A 26,813-nucleotide genomic window follows, 5' to 3' on the forward strand; every position below is an offset into this window, starting at 1 on the left:
ATGAGACTAGTAAGGATAGAGGGAACAAACAATGGAGCCAAATAAAAGCAAATCTTTGAGGAGAACCTGCTTCAGAGTGAAAACGATCTGAGACTGAGGCGAAGATTTTTTGTTCCAACAGGACGATGACCCCAAGCATACAGCCAAAGCAACACTAGAGTGGCTTCAGAACAAGAATGTGAAAGTCCTTCATTAGCCCAGCCAAAGCCAAGACTTGAATACCATTGAGAATCTGTGGAAAGACTTGAAGATTGCTGTTCACCGACTCTCCCCATCTAACTTGACAGAGCTTGAGTAAATCTGCAAGGAAGAATGGGAGAAACTCCCCAAATCCAGATGTGCAAAGCCGATACAGACATACCCAAGAAGTTGTGAAGCTGTAATCACTGCCGAAGGCGCGTCTACGAATTATTGACTTAGGGGGTTGAATACTTTTGTAAATTCGATTTTTCTGTATTTCATTTTTAATTAATTAGTATAAAATTCTGAAAAGAAAATTCCACTTTGACATTATGGGTAGATCAGTGACAAAAAATCTCAAATTAATCCATTTTAAAAGCAGGCTGTTACACAACAAAATGTTAAAAAGTCAAGGAATGTGAATACTTTCTGAAGGCACTGTACATCACCCAATGTATAGAATGAAAAATAGGGGCAGTACCCCTGGGCACTCACTTGGTAGATTAGAGCAGTATACTACACCAACTAAAGGAATTTTAATTGGGTGTTAGGCCACCATGTGCATCCAGGATGGCATGGATACGATGTGGCACGGAGACAACAATGGTCTGCAACTGTTCTGCAGGAATGTGGCACCATTCTTCCACAAGGAAGTTCTCCAGTTCACGTCAGTTTGATGGAGGTGGAAACTGCTATCATGGGCAGTGGGCACCTCTCCAGACAGTCCTACAAATGCTCTGTGTGATTGAGTTCTTGCATTTGAGAAGGCCATGGAAGATGGGTAACTACCGGCTGCATCAACCCTGCCTTCTAATGGATTGATTGGACACAGGCCATGTAAGGAAAACATGGCTGCCACCATTATTGAACGTCAGAACATTTTACTGTTGGAGCCAGACACCCAGGGCTGTAGAGATATGTGGGCTGAAATCACATGTGCACACATCCATTCATCGAGAACATGGTGAAGAAAGACTAATCAGACCATATCACATTCCTCTACTGCTCGGTCATCCATTGCCTATGGTCCTTGCACCACTGGACCTGCGAATGGGTTTAGACCATGTGTAAGAGGAGTTTGTGCATAGCAACCCGGCTATGGTATCCCACCCTCTGAATTTCCCTTTTGACCATTTCTCTCCTGTTTTGCTCGCAGTCCGAAGTTATGCCCTTGCATCACGCTTGTCAAGTATGCGCTTCCACCCAATGTTGCCCTTTGATGATGATGTCTTTCCTTCTTTTTTCCAGGCTAACATCGCCATAGAGTCAGTTCCTCATGATACGGGAACAATTTCCGCAGCCTTTGTCACTGAAGTGCCAGCCAAACGTGCACAAACAATTACACCATTCAAAGTCACTGAGGTCACTTGTGGCCATGCTATTTCTTCATATGGGACTCAAGCCGTAGCCCATTCATACACACGTTGAGAGGACTGCCAGGAAGAGATTTGCATATTTCACAAGCCGGTCATGTTCATGTAGTGGCCCCATACTTTGCATATTTGTTGTATGGCCCGAGTACCCTGGTTTTTCCATTTTTTTGTCCACTATCCGTCTTCTATTCTGTATAATGTTATATGTGTGTGTGTATATATATATATATATTGTTGCGGATCTGTCGCCGGCCTTCTCCCCTTACCAAGGGGGGATTAGGCCCCTTGTCCTGACTGACCTGGCGCGACCCGGGACCTATTACGTCCCTTCCGGACAGCGCTAAATAGGGTTACAGGATCAAATTCGCTGTTACCTAAGTACTAGCGCTGCCGAGGAAATAAGCGAGGAAATAAGCCCCGCACGAACCACGTGTGTTGGTGATACGCCGAGCGGTTTGCGTACACATGATTCGCGCTATTATTAATTACTAGACCCCGATTCAAGCGGTTCAATTCGTACCACGCTTAGTCAATGGCGAAATCACAAAGACGATCGAATTGGAAAGAAAGGAAGAACAAATGGTTTAATTACTATCACACGTATGTGCAGTACAGGATGAAGAGACACAGAGCAGCTTATACAGTCTTATTCTTAATACCCAGGACAAATGGGCCCGTCTCACACACACTCACATGGGGATTGCTGATGGGCAGGTTGATGTTCACCAGCGCGTCCAGGGATGGCTCCCGTGCAGCTCTCTCCGGCCCCCGGCATGTCCCTTGGAGATGGAAGTAGGTGAAAGCAGGAGCTCACCGCGTGTTGCCTGAACGGAGCGGGTTATCACAGGGCGAATGGTAGGGAGCGGACTTTGGCGCGGCTGGCGGTTATTCACTTGCGGCTATGGCCACGCTTACTCGCGTGGCTGAAAAGCGCTATATGCGTTACCGGCGCGTCTGACTGCGCCCGCGTACTTTGCACGGTTCAAAGCTCAGCAATGGCGAGTGATGCGAGTTCTGCTTATCAAGCTCCCTCTCTGCAAGTCCTCAAACAAATCCTTTCGCCACCGTGGTATGCACGTGAGTCCTTCACGAGAAAGTCCCTCCCAACAAGTCCTTCTTGTAAGTCCTATCGCGCCACTGGTGCAAGTCCGTCCTTTTATCAAGCTCCCTCTCTGCAAGTCCAAGTCCTTGGTACAAGTCCTTCTGAGGGCTTTGCGCAGCGGGTTATATAGGCACGCCCCGCGAACCTTCTGGAACTCACCAGACGCGCTTTACAACGCCCTCTCACGCCATGCCGCTAGAGCTCTGATTGGCTGGTGGCTCTTACCGTCATCGCCTCTGCCGCTCCCGACCTCAACGCTGCCCCCACCTTTTTAGGCCTACCTCGTGTTAGCTTGACTAGGGGACAGACAAATGGGCGCGGGATGGATTACGCCCATAGAGGTAGAATTGGAGGGTGGACGCAAAATGAATGGGGCCTACTCTCCTGTCTCTACACAACGCAGGTACTAAGAGGGGAAATGGCCTATTCTTACACATACTAAGACATAACTATGCTAAAAATGGGCCTATATGTTGCTCGTGTGACTAACTATTGGGGGCAAACCTTTAACCTTTAATGACTTCAATGTGCCAATCTCAAAACCGCAGCAATATATATATGTATGTATATATATATATATATATATTGAAATTGGACTTGAACAAAATTAGTTATGAAATTGAACATGATTTCCATCATTTTTAAGCAGTGTGTGCATCCTTTTGTGAGAGTCCAGGACGATTTCAGTCGAATTCAGACCGTAATTTCTCCAAGAGCTGCTTGAATCCGCTCTTTCAGGTCTTGAATGTTCGCTAGTTGAGTTGTGTAAACCTTTAACAAGCCCCACAACAATAAATCACTCTGATGAACTCCTAACACCAAAGTATTTTGAATTAACCCCAGATTAACCAAAAAATTAACCCCAAAATTAAATTAATTAATTAATTAATCCCAAAACACCCCGAAGACCCAAAAGACCCAGAAGACCCAAAACACCCCAAAGACCCAAAACACCCCAAAGACCCAAAACATCCCGAAGCCCAAAACCACCCGGAAGACCAAAAATACCTGAATACCCAAATGGTGCTGAATACCCAAAATACCCCACTGACCCAAAAACACCCTGAAGACCCAAAACACCCTGAAGACCCCAAAGACTCTTAAAGACCTTTTAGACCCAAAAGACCCTCAAATACCCCAAGACCCAAGACATCAAAACCTGAAAGTTTGATGAAGTTCTGTTCGGCCCTTTTTGAGAAAAATGGCGACACACACTCAGACACAGACAAACTGACATGCATACGGCTCTCTTACAGTATAGATAATGGTAGAAAACTTTTCAAATCAATTTTTTTACTCACAAAGACTTATTCTGCTGACATAAGATAAATATTTTAAAATCTTAATGCAACAATCACGTGACATTTGTTTTCTATATACTGACGTCTGTGGATTTCATTACTCACCTGTGATTGCTGCAATGAGGCTATGAAAAAAAGCAAGTTGATTATAGAATTTATTTGTTTGCGAAACATATGAAAATTTGGACAATCTAATAAATCTTGCTAATGAAAAATGAAGATCAGTTATATTTGATATCATGTTAACGAAATTAAACTGCTGGGTTGTTGAAGTCAACATAGAAAGACAGTTTTGAAAAGAGCAGAAAATTAGACCATAACGTGAGTGGTTATAAACATCACCACAATTAGTGCTGATGATTCAGAAGTTCATAACAGTAAATAGCAAGTTTCTCCCCTCTCCCCCCCCCCCGACCCCCCCTCCCTCCCAGCAATAAAACACAAGCATCCCGATAACAACAATACCACAATGGTCCAATGGCTTCATTTGACAGTTACCACATGGTTCATCCTCATGCAACCTCCAGATTTTTTTCAACCTCAACATGTAACGATTTGAAAAATTTCTTCCATAAGCTTTACACATCGTAGCTATAAATAGGTGGATAAATATCCTTGGCCATTCCAGAAGCATTAGTTTGCAATGTCCTCTTGTACAGTCATCTCCGCATGCAACACCACATTTCAAAAGAGGGGCAGATCTGTTGGGAAATTCGTTGTTTGCTGCATTGTTTATCCCGAAGAAAGATTTCATTTGAATTGATAACACATTTCTCGAAAGGGAGTGCCCTGGAAGAAGGGAAAATTATATTACGAGTCTTTGTAAATGTGCTATTCTCCTTCCCAAATAAAGGCAGTGTCCTGGAGCTGGCCAGTCGATTTGATGTCTGAGCTGCGGATGAAATTGATAGATGTCTCTGCGGTCCATTCCTTATTTTTTTTAACCTCCGAGCTCTCTACTATCGATTGTTTCATAAAACAAGTTCCTGAAAAACTGTAGAATTTACACAAAGGCCTGAAAACTTTCACAAAAGGAAAATGAATTTCACGAAGACTTTCCTTATGCTTTTAGGTATCTATAGGCACATGGGCAATTTGCTAATCAAAGCTAGTTTTCACCACATTGTGCTTACCGAGTCTTGTTCAATTTTCACAAAGTAGAAACGATGTTTGTGTCATGATCCAAGAGTTTGTGCTCCTTGACACAAACATCATGCAATTATATGTTATTTCCTATGTACTCATTTCCTATGTACTTACATGACCTTGTTCGAGTTTGTGGAATATCAAATTGTGCAGATTAAATAATAACAATGGTATAAAAGACAGGATAAAGGTGAGACGGAGCTCGTTGTAGGAAAAAGGGCAAAGTTACCATCAGTTGAGCGCTGTGATCCATCGCGATGACCGTGTGGTTCACCGTGCGAAGGAATTGCACCATTATGAGTTGTAAATGTGGCGAAGTTTCTCCCTGTGGATAAAATAATAACTTTTGACATTGGTGACTAACTCTCCTTCCCTTTCCTGTAATGAATATATAAGAACCTTAATATATAAAATGAATATATAAGAATATATAATGAATATATAAGAATATATAAGAACTTTAGCTCTTTCACGAGCCTCGATTCAGTATACAAAAAAAATAAAAATAAAAACCTGTTGAGGAATGTAACTCTTTCAATGATCCTGAGGAACTGATTAGAAAAAAGAAGTGCCGGTCATCCATTCACCAATAACTGCAAGTTAAAAACGTTAAGTGTTAATTTCTTTAAAATGAGTGACTTATTGAAGCCAACAACAACAACAACAACAACAACAACAACGCGTTTTAAGGCCATTGTCCCCTCTAGAGCGGGGGTTAGCCTTGCGGGCCCCATGACAATCATGGTTCCCTGTTTTGAGGTAATGTTTTTATGGCCGGATGCCCTTCCTGACGCCAACCCTTGGTCGCCTCTTACGATGCGCAGAGATACGGTGTACCTATTCTAAACCGGGGTACACACCGTGAAAATGACTTATTGAAGCAAGAGCATTATTAAAAGGGATCAAGACCATAAACCTGTGCAATGATTGTGATGTCTGTGAGAGGGTGTCATCAAGAAGGGAACATTGTGTCTGTGTCTATTCAATCCCTCCAGCTGTCCTCTTCCTAACAACTTCTAAAAGGTGCCAATAATATTGTCCGGGCCATTTTAGGATTTCTGTGTGGAATAAGCTAAGAGTTCGTATTTTTTTCAGCTTTCTTTTTTGTTCCAATGCAAACCAAAGAAATACAAATGTGGATACCAAAATATTTTTTTATTTCAACAATTTCCTAGAAGAAATGGTGCATTATTTGAAAAAGTTTAATGATGCCAATATTTTTGGCCACAATTGCATTAAAAATATATATATATATATATATATAAGTAAATAAAAACAAATTTAACCTCTATTTATTCCACAGTTCAAACTCCACCCCTCTCCTGGCTGAGGGAGTGACGTGTCACCAGCACGCTCCAAGTTCCGCCCATCTCCAGGCAAAGCGAGTGAAGCTCCACACAACTATCAAGTACAAAACATTTATATCAGTGAATCAGTTGTTTGAAAGTGTTTTTAATATTTGATGAAGTAGATGAAGTAACTAGGTAACTGCATTCTGCAAGCAGCTAACTAGATTATGACAATCAAGAATGAGTGATCGGAATGAACTCTTTATTTAATATTTCAGATTTGTGGCAATTACAATTTTCAAATTTAAATAGTTGGATTAAACTATCATGAAAACTATGAAACACCTTGTGCAGTTATAATGATACTTGATGAAAGAATCTCTCTCTATATAAATGTTTGCAGTTTACCTGTTTGGTAACATTAAGGGGCAGAGCTTATGCACCAAAGACGTAAAGAGTGATTGTCATGCCATAGTCTTGCAGCTGTTCCCATGTTGCAGGTTAGGAGCAGAGCCAATTCGAGTTATCATCATAGTAGGTTAGCATCTTTCCTTTTTGATACGTTGATTGAATTTTGATGAGCTATGCTTGTGTATTCCACTGCCAGAGAAATAGTGATTGTACCATGGAGCTGTCTGATCATGGTTCAATTCCCAACCAGACGATTGTCTTTGGTCACGTCAGGCTCCATGAGGAGGAGCGAGGATGTGCAGGCTGACTTTTGTGTGCAGACATTTATGGACAGTTTGGGGATTTTTTTTTTCCTCGAATCGTGTCTTTGAGATACACCAATATGCAAAATTTCAACTTTCTAGCCAGCATCGAAAGTACAAACATTTATATCAATGAGTGAATGATTCAGCAAGTGCTTAGAACGAGCTTTATAGATATTACATGTACGTTGTTTTTAAAAAAAAGAAAAAAAGAAGAATGTGCATCCATCCAAAAAAGCCACTCTGCTAGTCCAATAATAAATACTTTTTTTTTTTTTGTATACAAGATCGAGGCTCGTGTGAGAGCTAAAATTGATCACAAAAAGACAAACTGACACATAAAACATAAAACGTGATGTAGGGAGTGGGAGACAAGATGGAGAGCAGGGACATCAGGAGATCTGTGGGAGGGAGAGGGGAGAGGAGGCGTGGGAGGGGGGGGGGGGCGTGGGCGAAGTAAAAAACACATGGACACTGCTCGGACTTCCAGGAAAGAAGTCGGCATTTCAAAAAAGTGGATCTGTGGTGAATTAACGGGGGTAGAAAAGATCAAGGTTTTGGATGGGGGAAGACAAGAGATGGTGGTAAACAGCTGTTTTAAAGACCTGGAGGGATGAGTGGGATTGAAGAGAGTGAGGGAGTTTGTTCCAAAGGCAAGAGAAAAGGGGAATGAAAGAGTGAAGGTGACCAGAGAGTCTTGATTTTGGCAAGTTAACCATAAGAGGGTTGCTGGCAGATCTTGTGCGACCTGTAGGAATATTTGGGGGACAGAGCCCAGAGAGAGCTGGGGGAGCGAGGCCGGAGAGGAGTCGGTAGAAGACAGAAAGACCACCAACCTGCCTGCGCTGAGTAAGTGAAAGGCCCTCGGAGTTAGCTTCATCGCGGGAGATTCCAATGATTCTGAAGCTCCAGTTCTAGCTAGAGCAGATCCAGTGTAAGGTGATGTTTCACCCGCTTCCCAGTGGGTTTCCTCAGGCCAATCGACCCAGGCCAAAATGGGCCAATATACCTCAGCATGTGTCCACTTTTATTTCCAAAGCGTGACGATACGTTTCTGGTCATGTGCTGGTGTGAGGGTTAAATTGAGGAGTGTTTTTGCTGTGCTGACCTTGAGGAAAAAAATGCCAATCCCATCATCAATTGTCTGATCTGCTCTTTGCATTCACTTGTGATATGGTGCTATATATAGTAAATGCTGAGTAAATGTGTGTGTTGATTCTTGTTTTTGTTTCTGGGGCATGAACATGGCTGAGTTTGTGTCCGGGCAGGACATGGTGACCTGGGTTGCTTGATTTGTGGATGTTCCGTTGGGTGCTGCACATTTGCGGGCACGGTGGTGGAGATGGAGCATTGTTGTTTTTTGCTCACCTTGTCCAGTTGTTTGCACCATCCTTTTTTGCCATTTGTATCAGAGGTGTGTATAGTGTGCGTGTGCAACAAGGGCGAAACCAGGTCGGTAACTGAGTTTTCCATGCACTTGTGACAGTATCTGAATCTAAAGATTCATAATGACGCACTGCTAGATGGCTCCACTGGAGCTTTGCAGGCAATGCGGACATGCATGGCGATGACGTCATGACGTTCGCTCATTAGGTTGGAGAACCAGATTACAGATACCATTTAGTAACTCCCAACCGCATCCAGGTCGACTCCATATAATGAGTGGATACCAGAGAGAATGTTGCCGTGTGGCATATCGCTCCGCATTGCTTATGCTTATATATATATATATATATATATATATATATATATATATATATATATATATATATATATATATATATATATATATATATAGGTTCTTTACAGAAGGCAGGAATACCAGGATCACCAGGATGCATTGAACACTCGGCAATGGTCTGGCAAGTGTTACAGGAGGCAGAGGCAAAGGAAGGATGTGGCGGTGGTACGGCTGGATTTGGAGAATGCATATGGGTCAGTGCCACATGACTTGATCAGGTATGCCATGGATTTATTTTGGGTGCCACAGACAACAACAACAACATGCATTTTAAGGCCATTTTCCCTGCTAGAGTGGGGGCTAGCCTTGCGGTCCCCATGACAATCTTCTCCATTTTTGCCCTATTTTCTGCATCTCTCCTTGTTATATATATATTTAGTAACTCCGGGAGATTCCAATGCTCCAGTTCCCAGTAAGATGCAGCAGTGATTCTGTGACCTGTTATGCATTACGCCATCCTAAATATGCCGTCCTAAATGCCCTTGCCCGCATTTCTTCTTCCACCATCTTTAGCCAAGTCTTTCTCGGTCTTCCCCGTCCTCTACTTCATTCTACATTCATTTCCATCACTCTTCTCAACCAGTCACTTTCATCCTTCCTCAACACATGACCAAACCATCTCAACCTGTTCCTCTTCAAAGCATCAATCACAGGCTCTATTCCCATCATCTTTCGCAATTCATCATTTGTCTTCCTCTCTCTCAACGATACTCCGCACATCCACCGAACCATTCGTATTTCCACCCTTTCCAGCCTTCGTTGCTGCTCTACGGTCATTACCCATGTCTCGCTCCCGTAAATCATAACACTTCTCACACATGCAGCATACACCTTTCCCTTCAGCTTCAATGACACTCCCCTCCTCATCAGCACGCCACTCAGTTCCCGAAACTTATTCCATGCACATCTCACTCCAGCAACCGTTGCCGAGTCTGATCCACCTTCGCCATTCATCACGTCTCCGAGGTAGCAAAATGTTTTCACACCTTCCAGCTTCACGCCGTCTCCAAGATCCAACTCAACATTTCCTCCATCTGCAGCTCCCTCTGTGCACACCTTACATTTGAATGTAGCTGCCACACTGGTAAATGACCCTCTCAGACCACTACATTTTTGATGAACCCACTCAACGCACATTGTACATTGAATGGAGTTCACTCCGACACCCTTCCTGCACACAGCACACGGCCAATTCCCAGTTCTTTCCACCTCACCACATGCTTTACCACTTGCCATCACCTTCGTCTTTCCAATATTCACCTTCAGACCTTTTGTCTCCATACATTCCTTCCACTTGTTCATATTTTCCTTCAGTCCATCCATACTTTCCGCAATCAACACCAGATCATCTGCATACAACACCTCCCACGGTAAACCCTCCTTTACGTTCCGAGCCAGCACCTCCATCACAGCTATAAATAGTAGTGGACTTAGTACCGACCCCTGATGCACTCCCACCTTCACGTCAAACTCACCACTGTTTCCGTCCTTCGTCCTTACAGCTATGCGCTCTCTTTTGTACATTGCCATCACTACTCTGATCAACCATTCCTCCACTCCTAACTTCCTCAATGCCCATGTCAATACTTCGCGTGGAACCCTATCGAATGCTTTCTCCAGATCAACAAACCCAAGAAACAACTTCTTCCTCTTCTCCATGTACTTCTCCTGCAACTGCCTCACAATAAAGAGCGCGTCTGTCGTTCCTCTTCCTGGCATAAATTCAAACTGCATTTCGTCGATCTTCACCTTCTTCCTTATCCTCCTCTCCAACACCCTTTCCAATACCTTCATTCCATGCTCCAATAACTTTATCGCTCGTTACGAGCCACACTCCAGAGGGTCACCTTTCCCCTTTTATAGAGGGACGAGGGTACTCAGTTCCCAATCCTCTGGAATGCGGCCTTCTTTCACCACCAGATTACAGATCTCTGTCATTCTCTTCACACCCCAACTTCCTGCTGCCTTCAACATATCTCCCACAACTCCCGTCGGCCCTCCCGCTTTTCTACTCTTCATTGCTTTTATCGCTTCCTCACCTTCCTTCTCAGTTATCTTCTCTGTCGGTCCTAAAACTGGGTTACTCTCTATGCTGCCATCCCATTCATTCTCTGTATTCAACAGCATTTCCATGTATCTTTTCCATCTTCCTTTAATTCCATCTGGGTCCACAACGATTTGTCCCACTTCACCCTTCAAGCAACTCACCCCCATCACATCACACCTCTCTTTCACTATCTGCTTTGCAATCCTGAATACTGCTCTCTGGCCCTCTTCCGAATCCAAGCGTTCTCCGAACATTTTCCTACATGCCTCCTGTGTCTTTCCTACCTCTTTCCATGCAGCCTCTTGGCTGCCTTATAACTTTAATGCTCTGCTTTTTCTGCTCCTGTACCCTTCGCCTTCTGCCACTCCTTGAATTTCTTACTCTTCTCGTCAATCCTCTTTCCAACTTCATCATCCCCACACCATGTATCCGAGTGCCTCAGTTGTCCTGTTGTCCATCCACATACCTCACCAACGGCTCCCAACAGACTATCTTTCATTGACATCCAACCACTTTCAAGATCAACCACATCATCCTCTACCCTACTCAGCCTATCTTTTAATGCCTCCCTTACTGTCACCTCTTTCAACCTCCACACCCTCAATTCTCGGTTGGTACTTCACCCGCCGAGCTCTCCTCGCGCCTTTCACCCTTTTGTCGCAGACAACCAAGTGGTGCTGTGAAACAGCCTCCTCCCCCGGGATCACCTTTGTGTCCCGGAGGTGCCCCCTATCTCGCCTACGCACCATCAGGTAGTCAACGGTTGTTGTCGACCCACCTGACGTGTATGTAACAAGCTTATTATCCTCTTTCTGGAACTGAGTATTATAAATCAACAAATCAGCTCCATCAGCAAACTCCAAAATCCTTTCACCTTCTCCATTTCTCGCACCATATCCGTAACCCCCATGAACTCCCTCAAAACCGTCCATACTCCTTCCCACATGTCCATTTAGGTCTCCTCCTACCACAACAACTTCCTCATCTTTCACGTTTTCCATCAGCTTCTCTATCGCACACCAGAACTTGTCCTTCTCTTCATCGCTCCGACCAACCTGCGGAGCATATCCAAAGATGACGTTCACCAAGAGCTTTCCAATCATCATTTTCACAATCATCAACCTATCACTCACTCTAGTCACACTCACCACACTGTCTACAAACTCCTCAGAAAACAGGACACCAACCCCATTCACGCCCTCCAGGCACCCTTGCCACACAAACTTGTATTTCTTTCCCTGCCTACCCTTCACCATTCTCACACCACTTCCCTTCCATCTCGTCTCTTGCACACAACATATGTCCACTCTTCTTCTGATCAATACTTCCACCACTTCTCCTGATCTCCCTGTCATTGTCCCTACATTCCATGTCCCAAACCTCACAAACCGATCTCCACTTCGGGCTGTACCCTGCCCATATGTAGTTGTAATTGTCATGGTTCCCTGTTTGAGGCAATGTTTTTATGGCCGGATGCCCTTCCTGACGCCAACCTTCTTAGTCGCCTCTCACAACACGCAGGGATACGGTGTACCTATTCTAAACCAGGGTACACACCGGCAAACGTTTAAAACATGGAAATTCGGGCGGCAGGGGTGGGGGGGGGGGGGCGGGAGGGGCGGCGTCAGCACCACGGCTGTGGGGGCCCGGTCAGCAACACACCACGGCGGTCCAGTCAGCATCACACCACATCGGCCCGGTCAGCACCACACCACGTCGGTCTGGTCAGCACCACACCACGTCGGCCCAGTCAGCACCACACCACGTTGGCCCGGTCAGCACCACACCACGTCGGCCCGGTCAGCACCACACCACGTCGGCCCGGTCAGCACCACACCACATCGGCCCAGGCAGCACCACACCACGTCGGCCCAGGCAGCACCACACCACACCATGTCGGCCTGGTCAGCACCACACCACGTCAGCCGGTGAGCACCACACCACGTCGGCCCGGTCAGCACCACACCACGGTGGCCCAGTCAGCACCACACCACGTCGACCCGGTCAGCACCACACCACGTCGGCCCGGTCAGCACCACACCACATCGGCCAGGAGCCAGAAGAGGGTTGCTGGCAGATCTTGTACGACCTTCAGATAGTCTTCTCACAGAAGTCTGTTTTGCCACCATAAGCACAGATCATGTTGTTTGAGATTGTTTCGCTGGATAACTCCTGGCATAGATTGCGCTCCATGATCCACACGTTCCCTGCCAGTAGATTTCCGTATTGTCCTTCGACTCGCTCAATGCAAACAATGCACACAGTTTACTTTGGGGGTCTCAAGATGGCACCGCGTTTCTTCACCCTTGGGTGCCACAGAGATATAGGGATTTTTTGATGGCATATTATGATCAGTTTTGGATGCGGTTTGCGACATCGTCCTATGTAACAGAGTGGCAGAAGTTGGAAGTGGGGATCCCGATGGGAATTACCATTTTGTTTGTGCTGGTTATGGAGTTGTTGATACATGTGGTGAGTGGACATGGGAAAGAAGTGGAGCTAGCCCCTGGTCAGAGTTTGCCAGCAATTTTTGCATTCATGGATGACCTGATGGTTGTCCAACAGTTGGTTGATGCATCAGTAGAGGTACTGGGACGACAAGAATGGGCTGGAAAGCAAGAAAGTCGAGGAGTGTGGTGGTGAGACGAGGAGTGGTGGATAACATGCACAGGTTTGAGCTGGGAGGGTGCGGTGGTTCCATCATTGGTGGAGGCCCCTGTGAAGAGTTTGGGAAGATGGTATACAGTGGAATTGAATGATGTCGGAAGAGTGGAGGAGGTCAGAAACAAGCTTTTGAGATAGTAGACCAGCTATTTATGAAAAAGTGCTCTAAACAAACTTAGGATGGCATTTTCTGTTAAAAGCAGGCATCCATGCTGGATCACTTGGTTGGGGTGTGTGGAAAATTATGTGGGTGGATGCCACCCTGGATGTTGATCGTGAAGGTCATTTTCAAGGTCAAATGGACCTAAAACATGCAAAAAATTGGTATATCGTTAGCCTATTCTTCATAACAGTTTCTGTTTCACTTAGAAATGTATAACCTTATTAGATCAATTGCCCGTAGGATGTAGAAGAATATGTGAGTCGATTCCACCCTCAATGTTGACCTTTAAGGTACTTTTCAAGGTCAAATCGACCATAAAGTGCTAAAAATGGGTATTTTCGAGCCACTGTCATCAATCGGTTTGCCAGCATTTCAGATCACCTTGGCCTGAAGCATACAATCATAATCATCACTGCAGATCAACCATTGTACAGCCGGGGCAAGGAGCTGGTATGGACCAACCCAGAGTTTGAAAACGTCATTTTGGTGATGGGGGGCCTACACATCTGCTTCAACTTCCTGAAGGCCATTGAGCAACATATGGAGAATGCTGGTCTCGATGATTTGTGGACTGAATCCGGCGTGTATGCCACAAACACCACTGAGACCATGATGGAGGGAAAAGCATACTACCATGCTGTCCGGGGTCACAGGCTGACCTATGAAGCACTTTGGCATATCCTGTGGCCACAGTTTGAGATGTGGTTTGTAGAAAATGGTCATGCCGATGATGCTAAATTCAAGGAACTGGCCCAGCTGGTGTCTCAGAAGTTCAGACAGAAAGACGGTAACCGGGACGATCTCAACACGGCCGTGTACAATCTATCACAAGTTCTAGGAGGTACCAACATCCAAGACCTCCTGGAAGAATTTTCTGCGCAATATGCAGAGAACCCAAACTACAGATTCTGGTTGACGTACATGAAGATGGTGGAGGTCTTGTTAGACTTCATCCGAGCTGAAAGGGATGGCAACTGGAACCTGCACCTGGAGGCATTCGCTGGAATGCTACCGTGGCTTGCAATATATGACCACAACAACTATGCACGATGGCCGATGGGGCCCAATCTACTTAGCTGACATGAAGGGGCAAGAGAAGACAGCACCAGAAGTACATGCAGAATTTCTCAAAGGAAACTTTGTGATGAAGAGAAGTCAACGGCATTTCAATCAGGTCCCAGCTGATCAAGCCACAGAGTGGATCAACAGAACATGCAAGATACACAACGGCATTATTGGCATCACCAGAAACGACCAGGCCAGGGGCAAGTTCTGCATCACATGGTCAGAGCGCTCACGTATCTCCCACGAGACGGTGTCTCTTTGACCTTGAAGACGACGAAGAAGAGACTACATTTGTATGCTCAGACACTCGTCCATCCAGCATGAAGCGTGATGCTGATGATGTCAATAAGCTGATGACACAGCTAGTCAGATTCGATGTGTTGAAGATGAAGGCATCAATGGCTTCTGATACAACAGAAGATGTAGAAGAATCAGAGATGACTGCCAGGGCCTCACTTGTCTCTTTGGCAACCAATGACATCGCCCCTTGCGAAGTGGAGACTGATCTGTTGACCGCACAAGACAGAGGGAAGCAGATGGTGATCAACAATGTCAAGCAACGGCTGAATGATGAAACAGGCAAGTTTCATGATGTCCTCAAGAAGAACAACTCGTAGACGTTTGCGTACCTATACAAAGCAAACGTGTCCACAAGGCAGAGTGTGCAGTCGACCATCAAAGCTGACCGAAAGCTGATGCAGTGGCTGCTGAATGCCGTAAATGCTGGCCGGATAGTAGAGATGCTAGAGGTTCTGAGGCATGAGATTTCTCCAGTGCCGCTGGCATTGGCTAAGCCAGGGGGCGTGATGAACTCCACACCAAAGGCAGAGCTGATTAATATTCTGTCAGCTACAATGGAAATTCCTTCCGAAATTCCAGATGCTGACATGAAGGCATGCGTCCTGATCGATGGCCATGCCCTCATCCAAGCGATGGGAAAGCCTCATGGGTGCCACACATTTGGTGATTATGCTGCCGTCTTCCAGCAGTCAGTGACGAGGCACTTTGGTCAGCACACAACAAGGGTCGACTTCGCTACATTGGAGTCCACTCTACAAAGGCAGCTACAAGAGCCAAGACACTTGGGAAGAAGAAGACCATACAGAAGATCATTAATGGTCCGCAAGTCCCACTCCCGCAGGTCTGGAACCAGTTTGCTGCATTGGATGAGAACAAGGCCAGCCTTGCACGCTTTCTTTCAGAATCCCTCATGAAAAGTGCGAAGGAGCTGCCACAAAGATACGAGCTGGTCGTAGGAGGCGGTTTCGCTGATGTCAAAGATGCAAGATCAACCAGGAGAGATGACGTCAGACTCCATGGAAACCACGAAGAAGCAGACACAAGGCTGATCCTGCATGGATGCGAGGCAGTTGCTGCAGGCTATGAAAGAGTGCTGGTGATCTGCAGAGACACTGATGTCATGGTACTCTTGGTGCACTTCCTGACGCCGAAGGCATGCCAGGTATGGATGGTTTCAGGCCCTGCTAAGAAGCGGAGGTGTTATCCACTGCACACCATATCGGAGAAGCTTCCACAGCATTTGAAGGAGAACCTGGTCAGCTTCCATGCTCTCACTGGGTGCGATCCGTCATCATCCTTCATGGGCCATGGGAAACAATCATGCTGGAAAACCTTCCAGAAACAGCCAAATCTTGTCAGTGGGGTTGGGCGTGATGGAACCCTGGAGAACGTTGAGCGGCTCATTTGCCACCTGTATGGCACTGCAGAGCAACCCACCATTGAACACACTCGGCTACATCTGTTTGCTAAAGGCAAGAAGGGCCTTGAAATGCTGCCCCCAATGAAAGATGCCCTGGAGCTACATATAGCTTGTGCTAACTACCAGGCCAAGATATGGTTACAGGCAGACCAGGAGAACATCATAGTCCCCTCTCCAAGTGAAACACCAGGATGGAAGCTGGAGTCTGGTAATCTGCAGGTAATCTGGACCAGGCTGCCATCTCTTCCAGGTGCCTGCATCCAACTTGTCACCTGTGGATGCAAATCAAAGTGCAGAATTGCTCGTTGCAGCTGTTACAGACAGGACCTCAAGTGCACCACTGCCTGTGGCTGTGACGCCATTGACGGCTGCAATCCTGCAGGCCAGTGAACACTTAAACATTTGCAGGATATCAAGCACATCAAATCATGCCCAAAGACACTTGTGTATTCACCTATTAGTATAGTTAGTGAGAAAATGCCTATTTTAAACATTATTCTTTGTTCAATTTGACCTTGAAAATGACCTTCAAGGTCAAAATCCAGGGTGACATCCACCCTCATATTTTTGGCCATCCCACAGGCAACTGATTGAGTATGGATGCCTGCTGCGACGTGCAACAGAAAATGCTGTAAAACAAAAACAGAGAAAATACCTGTTTTTACCCTTTTTTGGTACATTTGACCTTGAAAATGACCTTCAAGGTCAAAATCCAGGGAGGCACCCACCCACATTTTTTTCCACATCCCCCAAGCAATTGATCCAGCATGGATGTCTGTTTTTAACAGGAAATGCCACCCAAAGATTTTTTGGGTTACTTGCCTGGTCCACTAAGAGGTTTGAAGAGGATTGATGGATGTGGTTTGCCAGGTAAGTTGAAGGTGTGGTGTTTGAAATTCGGATTGATGCCACGAGTATTGTGGCCATTGATGATATATGATATTGTGATTGGGCATGTAGCGAGGATGGAGGTTGTGGTGAGCGGGTTTGTGAGGAGGTGGTTGGGAGTGCCACGCTGTTTGACGAACATTGCCTTTTATGGTCAGGGTGGAAACTCCAGTTTCCCTTGACATCATTAACCGAGGAGTTTAAGGTGGTGAGGGTGCGGGCGTTCATGATGTTGCGGGATTCAAGTGATTCAGTGGTAAAGAATGCTCTCCCAGACAAGAAGGGAAATCGGAAATGGAATGCAAGAGCAGAGGTGGACGAGACGGAGGAGCGGTTGCAACAGGAGGAGGTCATGGGGATGGTACAGCACAGGAAGAATGGCTTGGGGTGGAAGAAGCATGAGCGATGGAGAAAGGCATGTGTGAAAGAGAGGAGGAAGATGTTTGAGAGGGAGATGAGAAGAAAGGAGGAGGAGGGGAGATATGTGAAAGCAGTCAGACAGGCACAGCAAGGTGTTTAGACTAGGTGGTAAGGTGTGCGGGTGAGGATATTGAAGTGGCAAGAGATTTGGTGGATGGAGTCAATATTGTTGAGTTTCCTGTCAGGGGCAATGTATTGTCACGGGCAATGCTTCCATCACCAGTAAACTTGAGATTGTGGTGGTTGTTACATGAGGAGAGATGTTCTTTGTGTGGAGGTTTGGGAACGGTGCAGCATGCACTGAGAGCATGCTCAGTAGCATTGGCAGCAGGAAGATACCAGTGGCGGCATGATCAGGTGCTGGCGGTGGTGGTGCAGATGGTGCAACAAGAGGTGCTTATATCGAGAGATAGGAGAGTGGAGAAGGAGACCGATGGGGGAGAGGTGTTGTTTCTCCAAGAGGGCCAAGTGGTAAGAGGTGGAAAGAGGAGGAGGTGGAAAGCAAGAGGGCTGTCAGATGCTTGTGATTGGCAGCTGGTGGCAGACCTAAAGCCACAATTGGTATTCCCAGAGGAGATCTGTGTGACAAGGTTGCGGCCTGACATTGTCACCTGATCAGGTGCAACAAGCCAGGTCATCTTTGGGGAATTGTCTGTACCTTGGGAAGACAACATGGAGGAGGAGCAAGAGAGGAAAGTACAGTGAGCTGGAGGCAGAGTGTCTGGAGAAGGGTTGGCGAGTTTTGTGTCAGCCATTTGAGGTGGGGTGTCGAGGGTATATTGGCAATTCCTTTTCTGCATTTCTTGCTCGGCTTGGAGTGTGTGGGACAGAAAGGATGAGGATGTGTGACAGAGTGGCCCAGGTTGCCTTGAAAGGCTCACATTGGATATGGAGAAAGTTTATGGAGTCACGTCGAACGGTGTTGGTTGAGGTTGTGGGTGGTGGTTCATTTCAGCCTAAAGGAGTAGTGATTGAGCACGGAAGAGAAATGGAAGTGTGTGCGTGTGTGTGTGTGTGTGTGTGTGTGTGTGTGTGTGTGTGTGTGTGTGTGTGTGTGTGTGTGTGTGTGTGTGTGTGTGTGTGTGTTTTGCAGGAGTGGGTGTGTGTGTTGTAGGAGTGGTGCATGTTCAAAGGGTAGGTGGTCGGTTGTTTTTTTTTTTGGTGTGTGAGTGAGTGGATGAGGGGCTGTGGATTCTGGGAGTGGAGGCTGCTTTGTTGTTGTAGTCTGTGTTCTCACTGGGTGGGGGTGGGGGTATGTATACATCCAGGTGTCGCTGCTGCATGTGGAGGCGTATGTGCCCCTGCTGGCCCACCTTAGCTGACCGTTTCGAGGTTGAAGGGCCGAAACGGGATGATGCTGAAGACCTCGACTGAGGACCCGGTCAGTGTGGCACACTTGTGACCAGGTGTGTTTTAAAATTATGTATATATATATAAATTGTTGCGGATTCGGAGTACGGCGCTCCCCTTACCAAGGGGGGGTTAATCCCTTTGTCTTTTACACTGGCCGTCTCCGATCCTGGAAACTATGACGTCACTTCCGGTCGGTAGTAGCCAGGGTCATTAGTCAATGAAGTCCCAAATACCTGCTTACTAGGACCGACCGTAAGCGAGGAGATAATTTCCACCTGAGCCGCAGCTTTAATGGATGAGCCGAGCGAAGCGAGCTGCGACTTGGGCCGTTAACAAGAAGACTAAACCCAATCCTGAGCGATTGTGCCAAATCGTGCCACGTATATCAATTGGGGACAGGACGAAAGCGATCGGGTGAGAAGAAACCAAAAGGTAAAGGAAGAACAGATATGGTTTATTTATACAGTAATGATTAAAGAGGAAACGAAAGGGCAAGAATATACAAGTAGAGGAAATAAAAGGACACAGGCAAGCTTAGACACTCTTAAATATCACTCCCAAGACAATACGAACAGACTTACACGAAAGGTTTGTTGTGGGAAGGAAGAGAAGGTTCATGCAGATGGCAGGGAAGGAAGGTCCGGCAGATGGCATAGGCGTCGGGGTCCCGCTCCAGGTGCACGCTCCCCTCCGGTCCACGTCTTGGGTTCGCGGTGAAACCCGGCAAGCAGCGCGATTATTATCGTCGTTGTAGCGGACCGACCCTCTCTCTCTCAATCTCTTTGCTCTTGCTCATCTGCTCTTACCATCCACTGGGCTCATCTGGCTCTCTCGTTCTCCCGGGCACATCTGGCTCTCTCGTTCTCCCGGGCACATTTCTCGAAGTAGTCCCCGGCGGCCGGCGGTGCTTATATCGGGCTTTTACGTATCAAGCCGCCGCTTTTTAGGACACACCCACCGGTGAGCTCGCCTCGGCCCTGATTGGTCGTGAGGGCTCCCGGACTCCGCCCCTTGATGGTGCGTTGCTGGGCCACACCTTCGTTCCATGCGCTCCTCTCCCTTCTTCTCAAACTCGGCCGCGTGGCTTATGGCGGCTTGCGGGATAGAAAACCACTCACACCGCTTTTGAAAGGAAGTTTAGGGCCTACTCTTATTTAATTAATACAACGCAGATTCAACTATTGGAAACAGATCCTTAACTGAAACATAGACTAATGAAATAACTAGAGAGGTTTCTACGGTGTCCTACGTGTTGTACATGGCCAAACTAGGGTGCAACCTTTACAAAGGGGGATATTTACAAGGCTTATTATTATTTACAAGTGAAGGTTCTAAAAACCGTAACTATATATATATATATATATATATATATATCCAAATAAAGATTTGCGGTTGGGAGTGCAATCAAAACATTTTCATGGTGAGTTCTTCAACCTTTAATTGAATAAACAATTACTCAACGTTTCAGTCAATAACACGTGACAAGCCAAGTGCATCCATTGACCTTTCTGCACTCCACAATCCTTGGTGATGTCACTCTACCTCCCCAACTGTTCCCTTTCCCGTTTCTCCTCCGCTGCCATCCCCCCAATGAAAATGAGAAATTGAAAATTAAAAATGAAACTTCCAAGTTCTTGTATTTCCTTGCCAAAACAAAAGGCAGAGGCAATACTTCACTTATTTTCCAAGGAAATTCGAAACAAGGATCTGACTTTGCCTTAATTTATCATATGATTGCAAATGGGTGTGGTACATCCAGTTTCCTCTTGCTAAATCCATTGGCACAATGCTTTATAGTGAAAAATGACCCTGGTGAAATACCGAGGTTGCAACTGCCAGTGGTTTCAATCCTTGCTTGTAAAAAGGAGATGCCCTTTGTATTTACAAGGTAATACAAGTAAAACAAGACAAAGCCATCCATCCCTTTCTTCCCATACTGGATTCTGACATGCATGTACAGTTAAAAGAGACATCCTACATAGATATTCCGAAGAGAAAAAGGTGATTTAGAAGCGTGCAATTGTTCGGCCATCTTTATTTTCCCACCAGAGGCAGGTTAATCCATTTTGTAATATGCGCATACACCCTTTCACATACACATAGCATGGTAACTTCATGCTGTGATAATGGTACTCAGACGCAAGGTGGTTATAAATCTTCAGGGTTTTCCCATAAAAATGTGTAAAATGATGTTACCAAGGTAATGATTCCCTTCGAGTTGACTTTCGGCTCTGATGGTTCAAACACTTACAGTGCATTCAGAAAGTATTCAGACCCCTTCATTTTTTCACATTTTGTTATGTTGCAGCCTTATGCTGAAATCGTTTAAATTCATTTTTTCCCTCATCAATCTACACTCAATACCCCATCATGACAAAGAGAAAACAGGATTTTAGAAAGTTTTGCAAATTTATTAAAAAGAAAAAACTGAAATATCACATGTGCATAAGTATTCATACCCTTTGCTGTGACACTTGAAATTTAGCTCAGGTGCCTCCCATTTCTCTTGATCATCTTTGAGATGTTTATACACCTTGATTGGAGTCCACCTGTGATAAATTCAAATGATTGGACATGATTTGGAAAGGCACACACCTGTCGGTATAAGGTCTCACAGCTGACAATGTGTATCAGATCAAAAACCAAGCAATGAGGTCGAAAGACACATGAAAGCCGGCTTTGAGTTTGCAAAAAAGTACCTAAAGGACTCTCAGACAGTGAGAAACAAGATTCTGTGGGCTTTCATATGTCTTTCACTGAGGAGAGGCTTCCGTCTGGCCACTCTGCCATAAAGCCCAGATCAGTGGAGTGTTGCAGTGATGGTTGTCCTTCTGGAAGTTTCTCCCATCTCCACACAGGATCTCTGGAGCTCAGCCAGAGTGACCATCGGGTTCTTGGTCATCTCTCTTACCAAGGCCCTTCTCCCCCGATTGCTCAGTTTGGCCGGGCGCCAGCTCTAGGAAGAGTCCTGGTTGTTCCAAACTTCTTCCATTTAAGAATTATGGAGGCCACTGTGCTCTTGGGAACCTTCAATGCAGCAGAGATTTTTTGTAGGCTTCCCCAGATCTGTGCCTCGGCACAATCCTGTCTCTGAGCTCCGCAGGCAGTTCCTTCGACCTCATGGCTTGGTTTTTGCTCTGATATGCATTGTCAGCTGTGAGACCTTATATAGACAGGTGTGTGCCTTTCCAAATCATGTCCAATCAATTGAATTTACCACAGGTGGACTCCAATCAAGGTGTATTAACATCTCAAAGAGGATCAAGAGAAATGGGAGGCATCTGAGCTAAATTTCAAGTGTCATAGCAAAGGGTATGAATACTTATGTCAATGTGATATTTCAGTTTTTTCTTTTTAATAAATTTGCAAAACTTTCTAAAATCCTGTTTTCTCTTTGTCATTATGGGGTATTGCGTGTAGATTGATGAGGGAAAAATGAATTTAAACGATTTCAGCATAAGGCTGCAACATAACAAAATGTGAAAAAAGTGAAGGGGTCTGAATACTTTCTGAATGCACTGTATCTTGTAGAACTGCATAGCAGATATTTAAATTTGATTTTCAGTTGTCGTCTCACGTTTTTGTTTTTATATATTTTTGCTTCGTGTATGACCTCCTCCATGAACCTTAGCCATTTTGCACCAATCTTCCAGTAAGCTCTATGGCATCAGACAAAAGAACCTTATCCTGACTATTGTTGAAGTTGTTTATTTCGTTATTAGTCCCCTACCGGTGTGTACCGGAGGGGACTATCGGTTTGCACTCCGTCCCTCCGTCCGTCAGTCCGTCATGCAAAGAACAGTTTTCCGGACTTTTTTTTCTAAACGCTTAATGCTAATGATTTGAAACTTGGTACATGGTTTCCTCATGATAAGTTACAGATCACGTTCGAACTTCTCGACTTTCGATCATGTTTGCAAAGTTATGGCACTTTGAACTTTGGTAATTTCCCCAACAGTTTTCCGGACGACAGACTGCCGGTAGGGGACATGTATTGCAGCGCAATACTCAGAATGCTTGTTTGAAGGTAGCAGTGGAGGAGCGGAGAAAGAGGGAGACAAAATTGGGGCCTTGAAAGAAATAACATCCCTATTTTTATCACTGCCCTCGACTGGCAGTATCTACACTGGTATATATATATATATGGGTGGCCTAGATGTATATACACTCATCTCCAAGCTGTCCAGCTTGGGTTGGAGTCCTGAACCATCTATAAATGGTCACCCAGGGGTTTCACAGCTAGGATGATTCATCAATGTGTGTCCCAACTGCTGGCATTAGTTGGTGGACCGTTAAAGACCCTATGGTGTCCTTTGCAAAGAGTAGGCGAGCTGACACCGACACCCTGGCCAAATTCAAAATTCCTGCCCAAACCTACAGAGGTTTCGCACCGCTGCGCCCTCAGCCAATGATGCTTCCTGCAACCTCGTAAGAAAGAAGAAGATCATTATCCTCGGTCTACTATTCTACTCACTGCTTTATTTCAGCAAATAATTATTTCTGAAGCATTTTCAGTGTCGTCATTGTGACAACTGCTAAATGTCCTTCCTGGGATTCTTTTTCTTCATGAGTACCATAACAGTCACATGTACCATACTGTGGAGAATAGGACGGGTGAGTCAGGCAAACTCACACTTCTCTCCTCCTTTGTTGCAACACATGAGAATTTAAGTACTACCTTTTGAGACGTGGCAGGTTCCAAATGATCATGCAATTTCACGAGGCTTTATTCTTTATTAACTGTTGTACTCGCTGAGAAAAACAACACCGGGTGCAGTAAAATCGTACATGTGTAGAAGATAACCCTTCGCAATCAATTTTATGTGATTTCAGGTTTTTCACCGAGTGCCTTATTCCCATAATCGAGATGTCAGGGTAGAGTAATTACCTAGCCTTACAGGTGTCTCCCGCAATAATACACTTTCTAATTGGACTTGTGGCTTCCAAATCTATCGGATGCTGCAATGACGGTTTAAATAACTGATCCAGCTTTCAAAAGAGAAAGTTTCTGCTTTCTGTAAAGTGTAAAGTCGTTTTACAATTTGCCTAAAGGGCAAGATGAGCAGGGACAATTGTCAGAGGGATAACAAAATGTTATGCCACGTTTCTACCTATTAGTCATGCTGTGATGAGATGCTTCCTACACCATGGAAATACAGAGTGCGAACTATTTCCCCAAACATCCACTGACTTACCCGTTGGCCATGAAGCAAAGGTTATCATGCAAATCCATGCGTCATAAACAACCATTATGCAATCAAGAGACGTAAAGATTCATTGTCCCATCATGACTGTGCCATATCCGTAACCTGGGCATCTCATTACTACAGGTAGTGATAATTGCATGCCTAAAAGCACAAGTTGTCTTCGTCGTCGTCTTTTCATTTCTTGTTTTTTTTGTATTCAAGATCGAGGCTCCTGAAAGGTAACAACAATCACAAAAAAAAACGGACACACAAAACATACAATAAAGGGAGCGGGAGACGAGATGGGGAGAGAGAGGGAAGCACACAAGTACAACAGCAAAAAACAGGGACATCGGGAGATCTGTGGGAGGGAGAGGGTTGGGGGGAGGACGCATGGGAAGGGGGGGGCGGGGGTGGGAAAGGTATAAAACACATGGACACTGCTAGAACTTCCAGGAAAGAAAAGTCGGGATTTCAAAAAAGTGGATCTGGGGTGAATTAACGGGGGTAGAAAAGATCAATGTTTTGGATGGGGGAAGACAAGAGATGGTGGTGAACAGATGTTTTTAAAAACCTGGAGGGAGGAGTGGGATTGAAGAGAGTGAGGGAGTTTGTTCCAGAGGCCGGAAAAAAAGAGGAATAAAGGAGTAAAGGTGAGTAGAGAGTCTTGATTTTGGCAGTTTAACCATGAGAGGGTTGCTGGCAGATCTTGTGCGACCTGTAGGAATATTTGGAGGACAGAGCACAGCTAGAGCTGGGGGAGCAAGGCCGGAGAGGAGTCAGTAGAAGACAGAAAGACCACAAACCTGCCTGCAGTGATTGAGTGAAATGAGTCTCCTTCTTTTGTATGACTTGACTGTAAAATTTGGCCTAGACTTTGAAGTGAAATTTGTTGACCGGTCGTGGATGTTGTGGCATCGTGCTTTGTAGCTCCTGCCTTCCCCTTCCCAGGTGGTGAGTTGGGCCGTCCTGCGCTAGGTGGTCTGCAGTCTGGAGGTCGCCACACTCGATCACAGGAAAGTAGTCCCCACGCGAACGAGTTGCTGCGAAACAGACCGACGCAAGTTTGGATCCCGTTTGAGTGGCACCATTCCTTCTGGGGAAAGTCACATCCCCGGAGGTTTAGTGCAGGTGGCGAGATATTGCAGACGGTCTACAGGTTGGTTGTTTCCCCACTGGTTAATTTGTCATTTGTGTATCAGAAGAATTGTCAGTTGTATTGTATCGACTCACAGTGGCCGACTGTCTTTTGCAATCTATACTATAAGAGAGCCATTTGTCTGTGTGTGTGTGTGTGTGTGTGTTTGTGTGTGTGTGTGTGTGTGTGTGTGTGTGTGTGTGTGTGTGTGTGTGTGTGTGTGTGTGTGTTGCCATTTTTTCAGATGGCTGAACAGATCTTCGTCAAACTTTTAGAGGTTCATCAGTGAGTGCCGGGGGTGTTTCAGGGGAAATTTGTTTTTTTGAAATTTTTGGAAAAAAAGGTTGGATTTTTGGGAATTTTAAAAAATCGCTCTATCGTGGATTTAGGGAAGTGTGTAGGGACCCCATTCCTTAGTGAGTGTCGGTAAGTGTTTAAAGCCCCCACAAAAAGACTGGGCAATGCCGGGTATGGTATCACTGCGAGTATGTCATGAAATGTTTAACTTCCACATCTCTCCCTCCCAGTGCTCTCTCAAATATGGCACAATCAGAAATACCCTGTGTCAGTCATTTGTACAAATAATTCCCTGCCCCCTCTCCATCCCCCATCTACCCAACCCCCTTTCCTACCACCATTCCGGCGTTGCATCGTCACACAAGGAACAATAGCATCCAACTTGGCACACATCGAGTTTGTGTTGTATATTCATCTATCCCTGTGAGTTTTGATTCGACTGTCATGTATCAGAATGAGGGTGAAAATAATCGATTGGCAAAAGCAATAAAGGAATAAAAACGTTTGTGCGAGAGATTTACATTCAATGCCCTCTCGGTCGAGGAACCTTAGATCATTTGAAAAATGAAATATGGCACACATTCAGCGAGTTGTCATCCAACAATTTAAGCACTCCGTCTAATTTTAAATAAGAAACTTTCTTGCAATCCCAATATTTCAAATGCGATGGATTTTACTGAATGAATCAAAGAGAGAAGAAACAGTTAAATATAACACTTCATCAACTCATGCTGGCTATCTTTGATCAAATTAAGCCTTTCCAAATGCCTCCTTATATGGAATCATGAACTATCTAAAAGCTTTTCCATTAGAGAAGTTACAATTCCTGGTGTGTAATTCCTAGCTCTTTCCCTCAAGGCATTTGTTAAGCTTATTACTGTTGTAGGGTTTGTTTCTACAAATGGCTTCCGCAATTTTAATGGTAACAGAGTCTATTACGTTAGACTCGCAGGAGTACTAAACTACCATTTAGAAGAAGAAAAAAAATTCTTCCTGTACTCCCAACACTCCAAATTTCTGAGCTGTA

General features: G+C 45.3%; 1 protein-coding gene across 9 annotated transcripts in view; it reads left to right on the forward strand.

Moving 5' to 3' along the window:
• LOC137438689 (uncharacterized) overlaps positions 1-26,813 on the forward strand; it is a 155,730-nt gene that overhangs the window by 56,028 nt on the left and 72,889 nt on the right. For 2 of the 9 annotated variants that reach the window (XR_013621183.1, XR_013621179.1), the window contains 3 exons: positions 6,406-6,510; positions 19,081-19,193; positions 25,303-25,510. Coding sequence is in view for 4 of the 9 variants with exons in the window: in XM_078767231.1 (XP_078623357.1) it covers positions 15,995-16,894 (900 nt within the window). In the remaining 5 variants the exon portion in view is untranslated. Of the gene's footprint in view, positions 1-6,405; positions 6,511-9,003; positions 9,064-15,618; positions 19,219-25,302; positions 25,511-26,813 lie in introns of those variants that run through there. The other 7 variants (XM_078767228.1, XM_078767227.1, XR_013621184.1 and 4 more) reach the window with 6 other exon arrangements.

The sequence above is a fragment of the Myxine glutinosa genome, chromosome 1 (genome assembly GCF_964187855.1).
Source record: "Myxine glutinosa chromosome 1, kmMyxGlut1.1, whole genome shotgun sequence".
NCBI lineage: Eukaryota > Metazoa > Chordata > Myxini > Myxiniformes > Myxinidae > Myxine > Myxine glutinosa.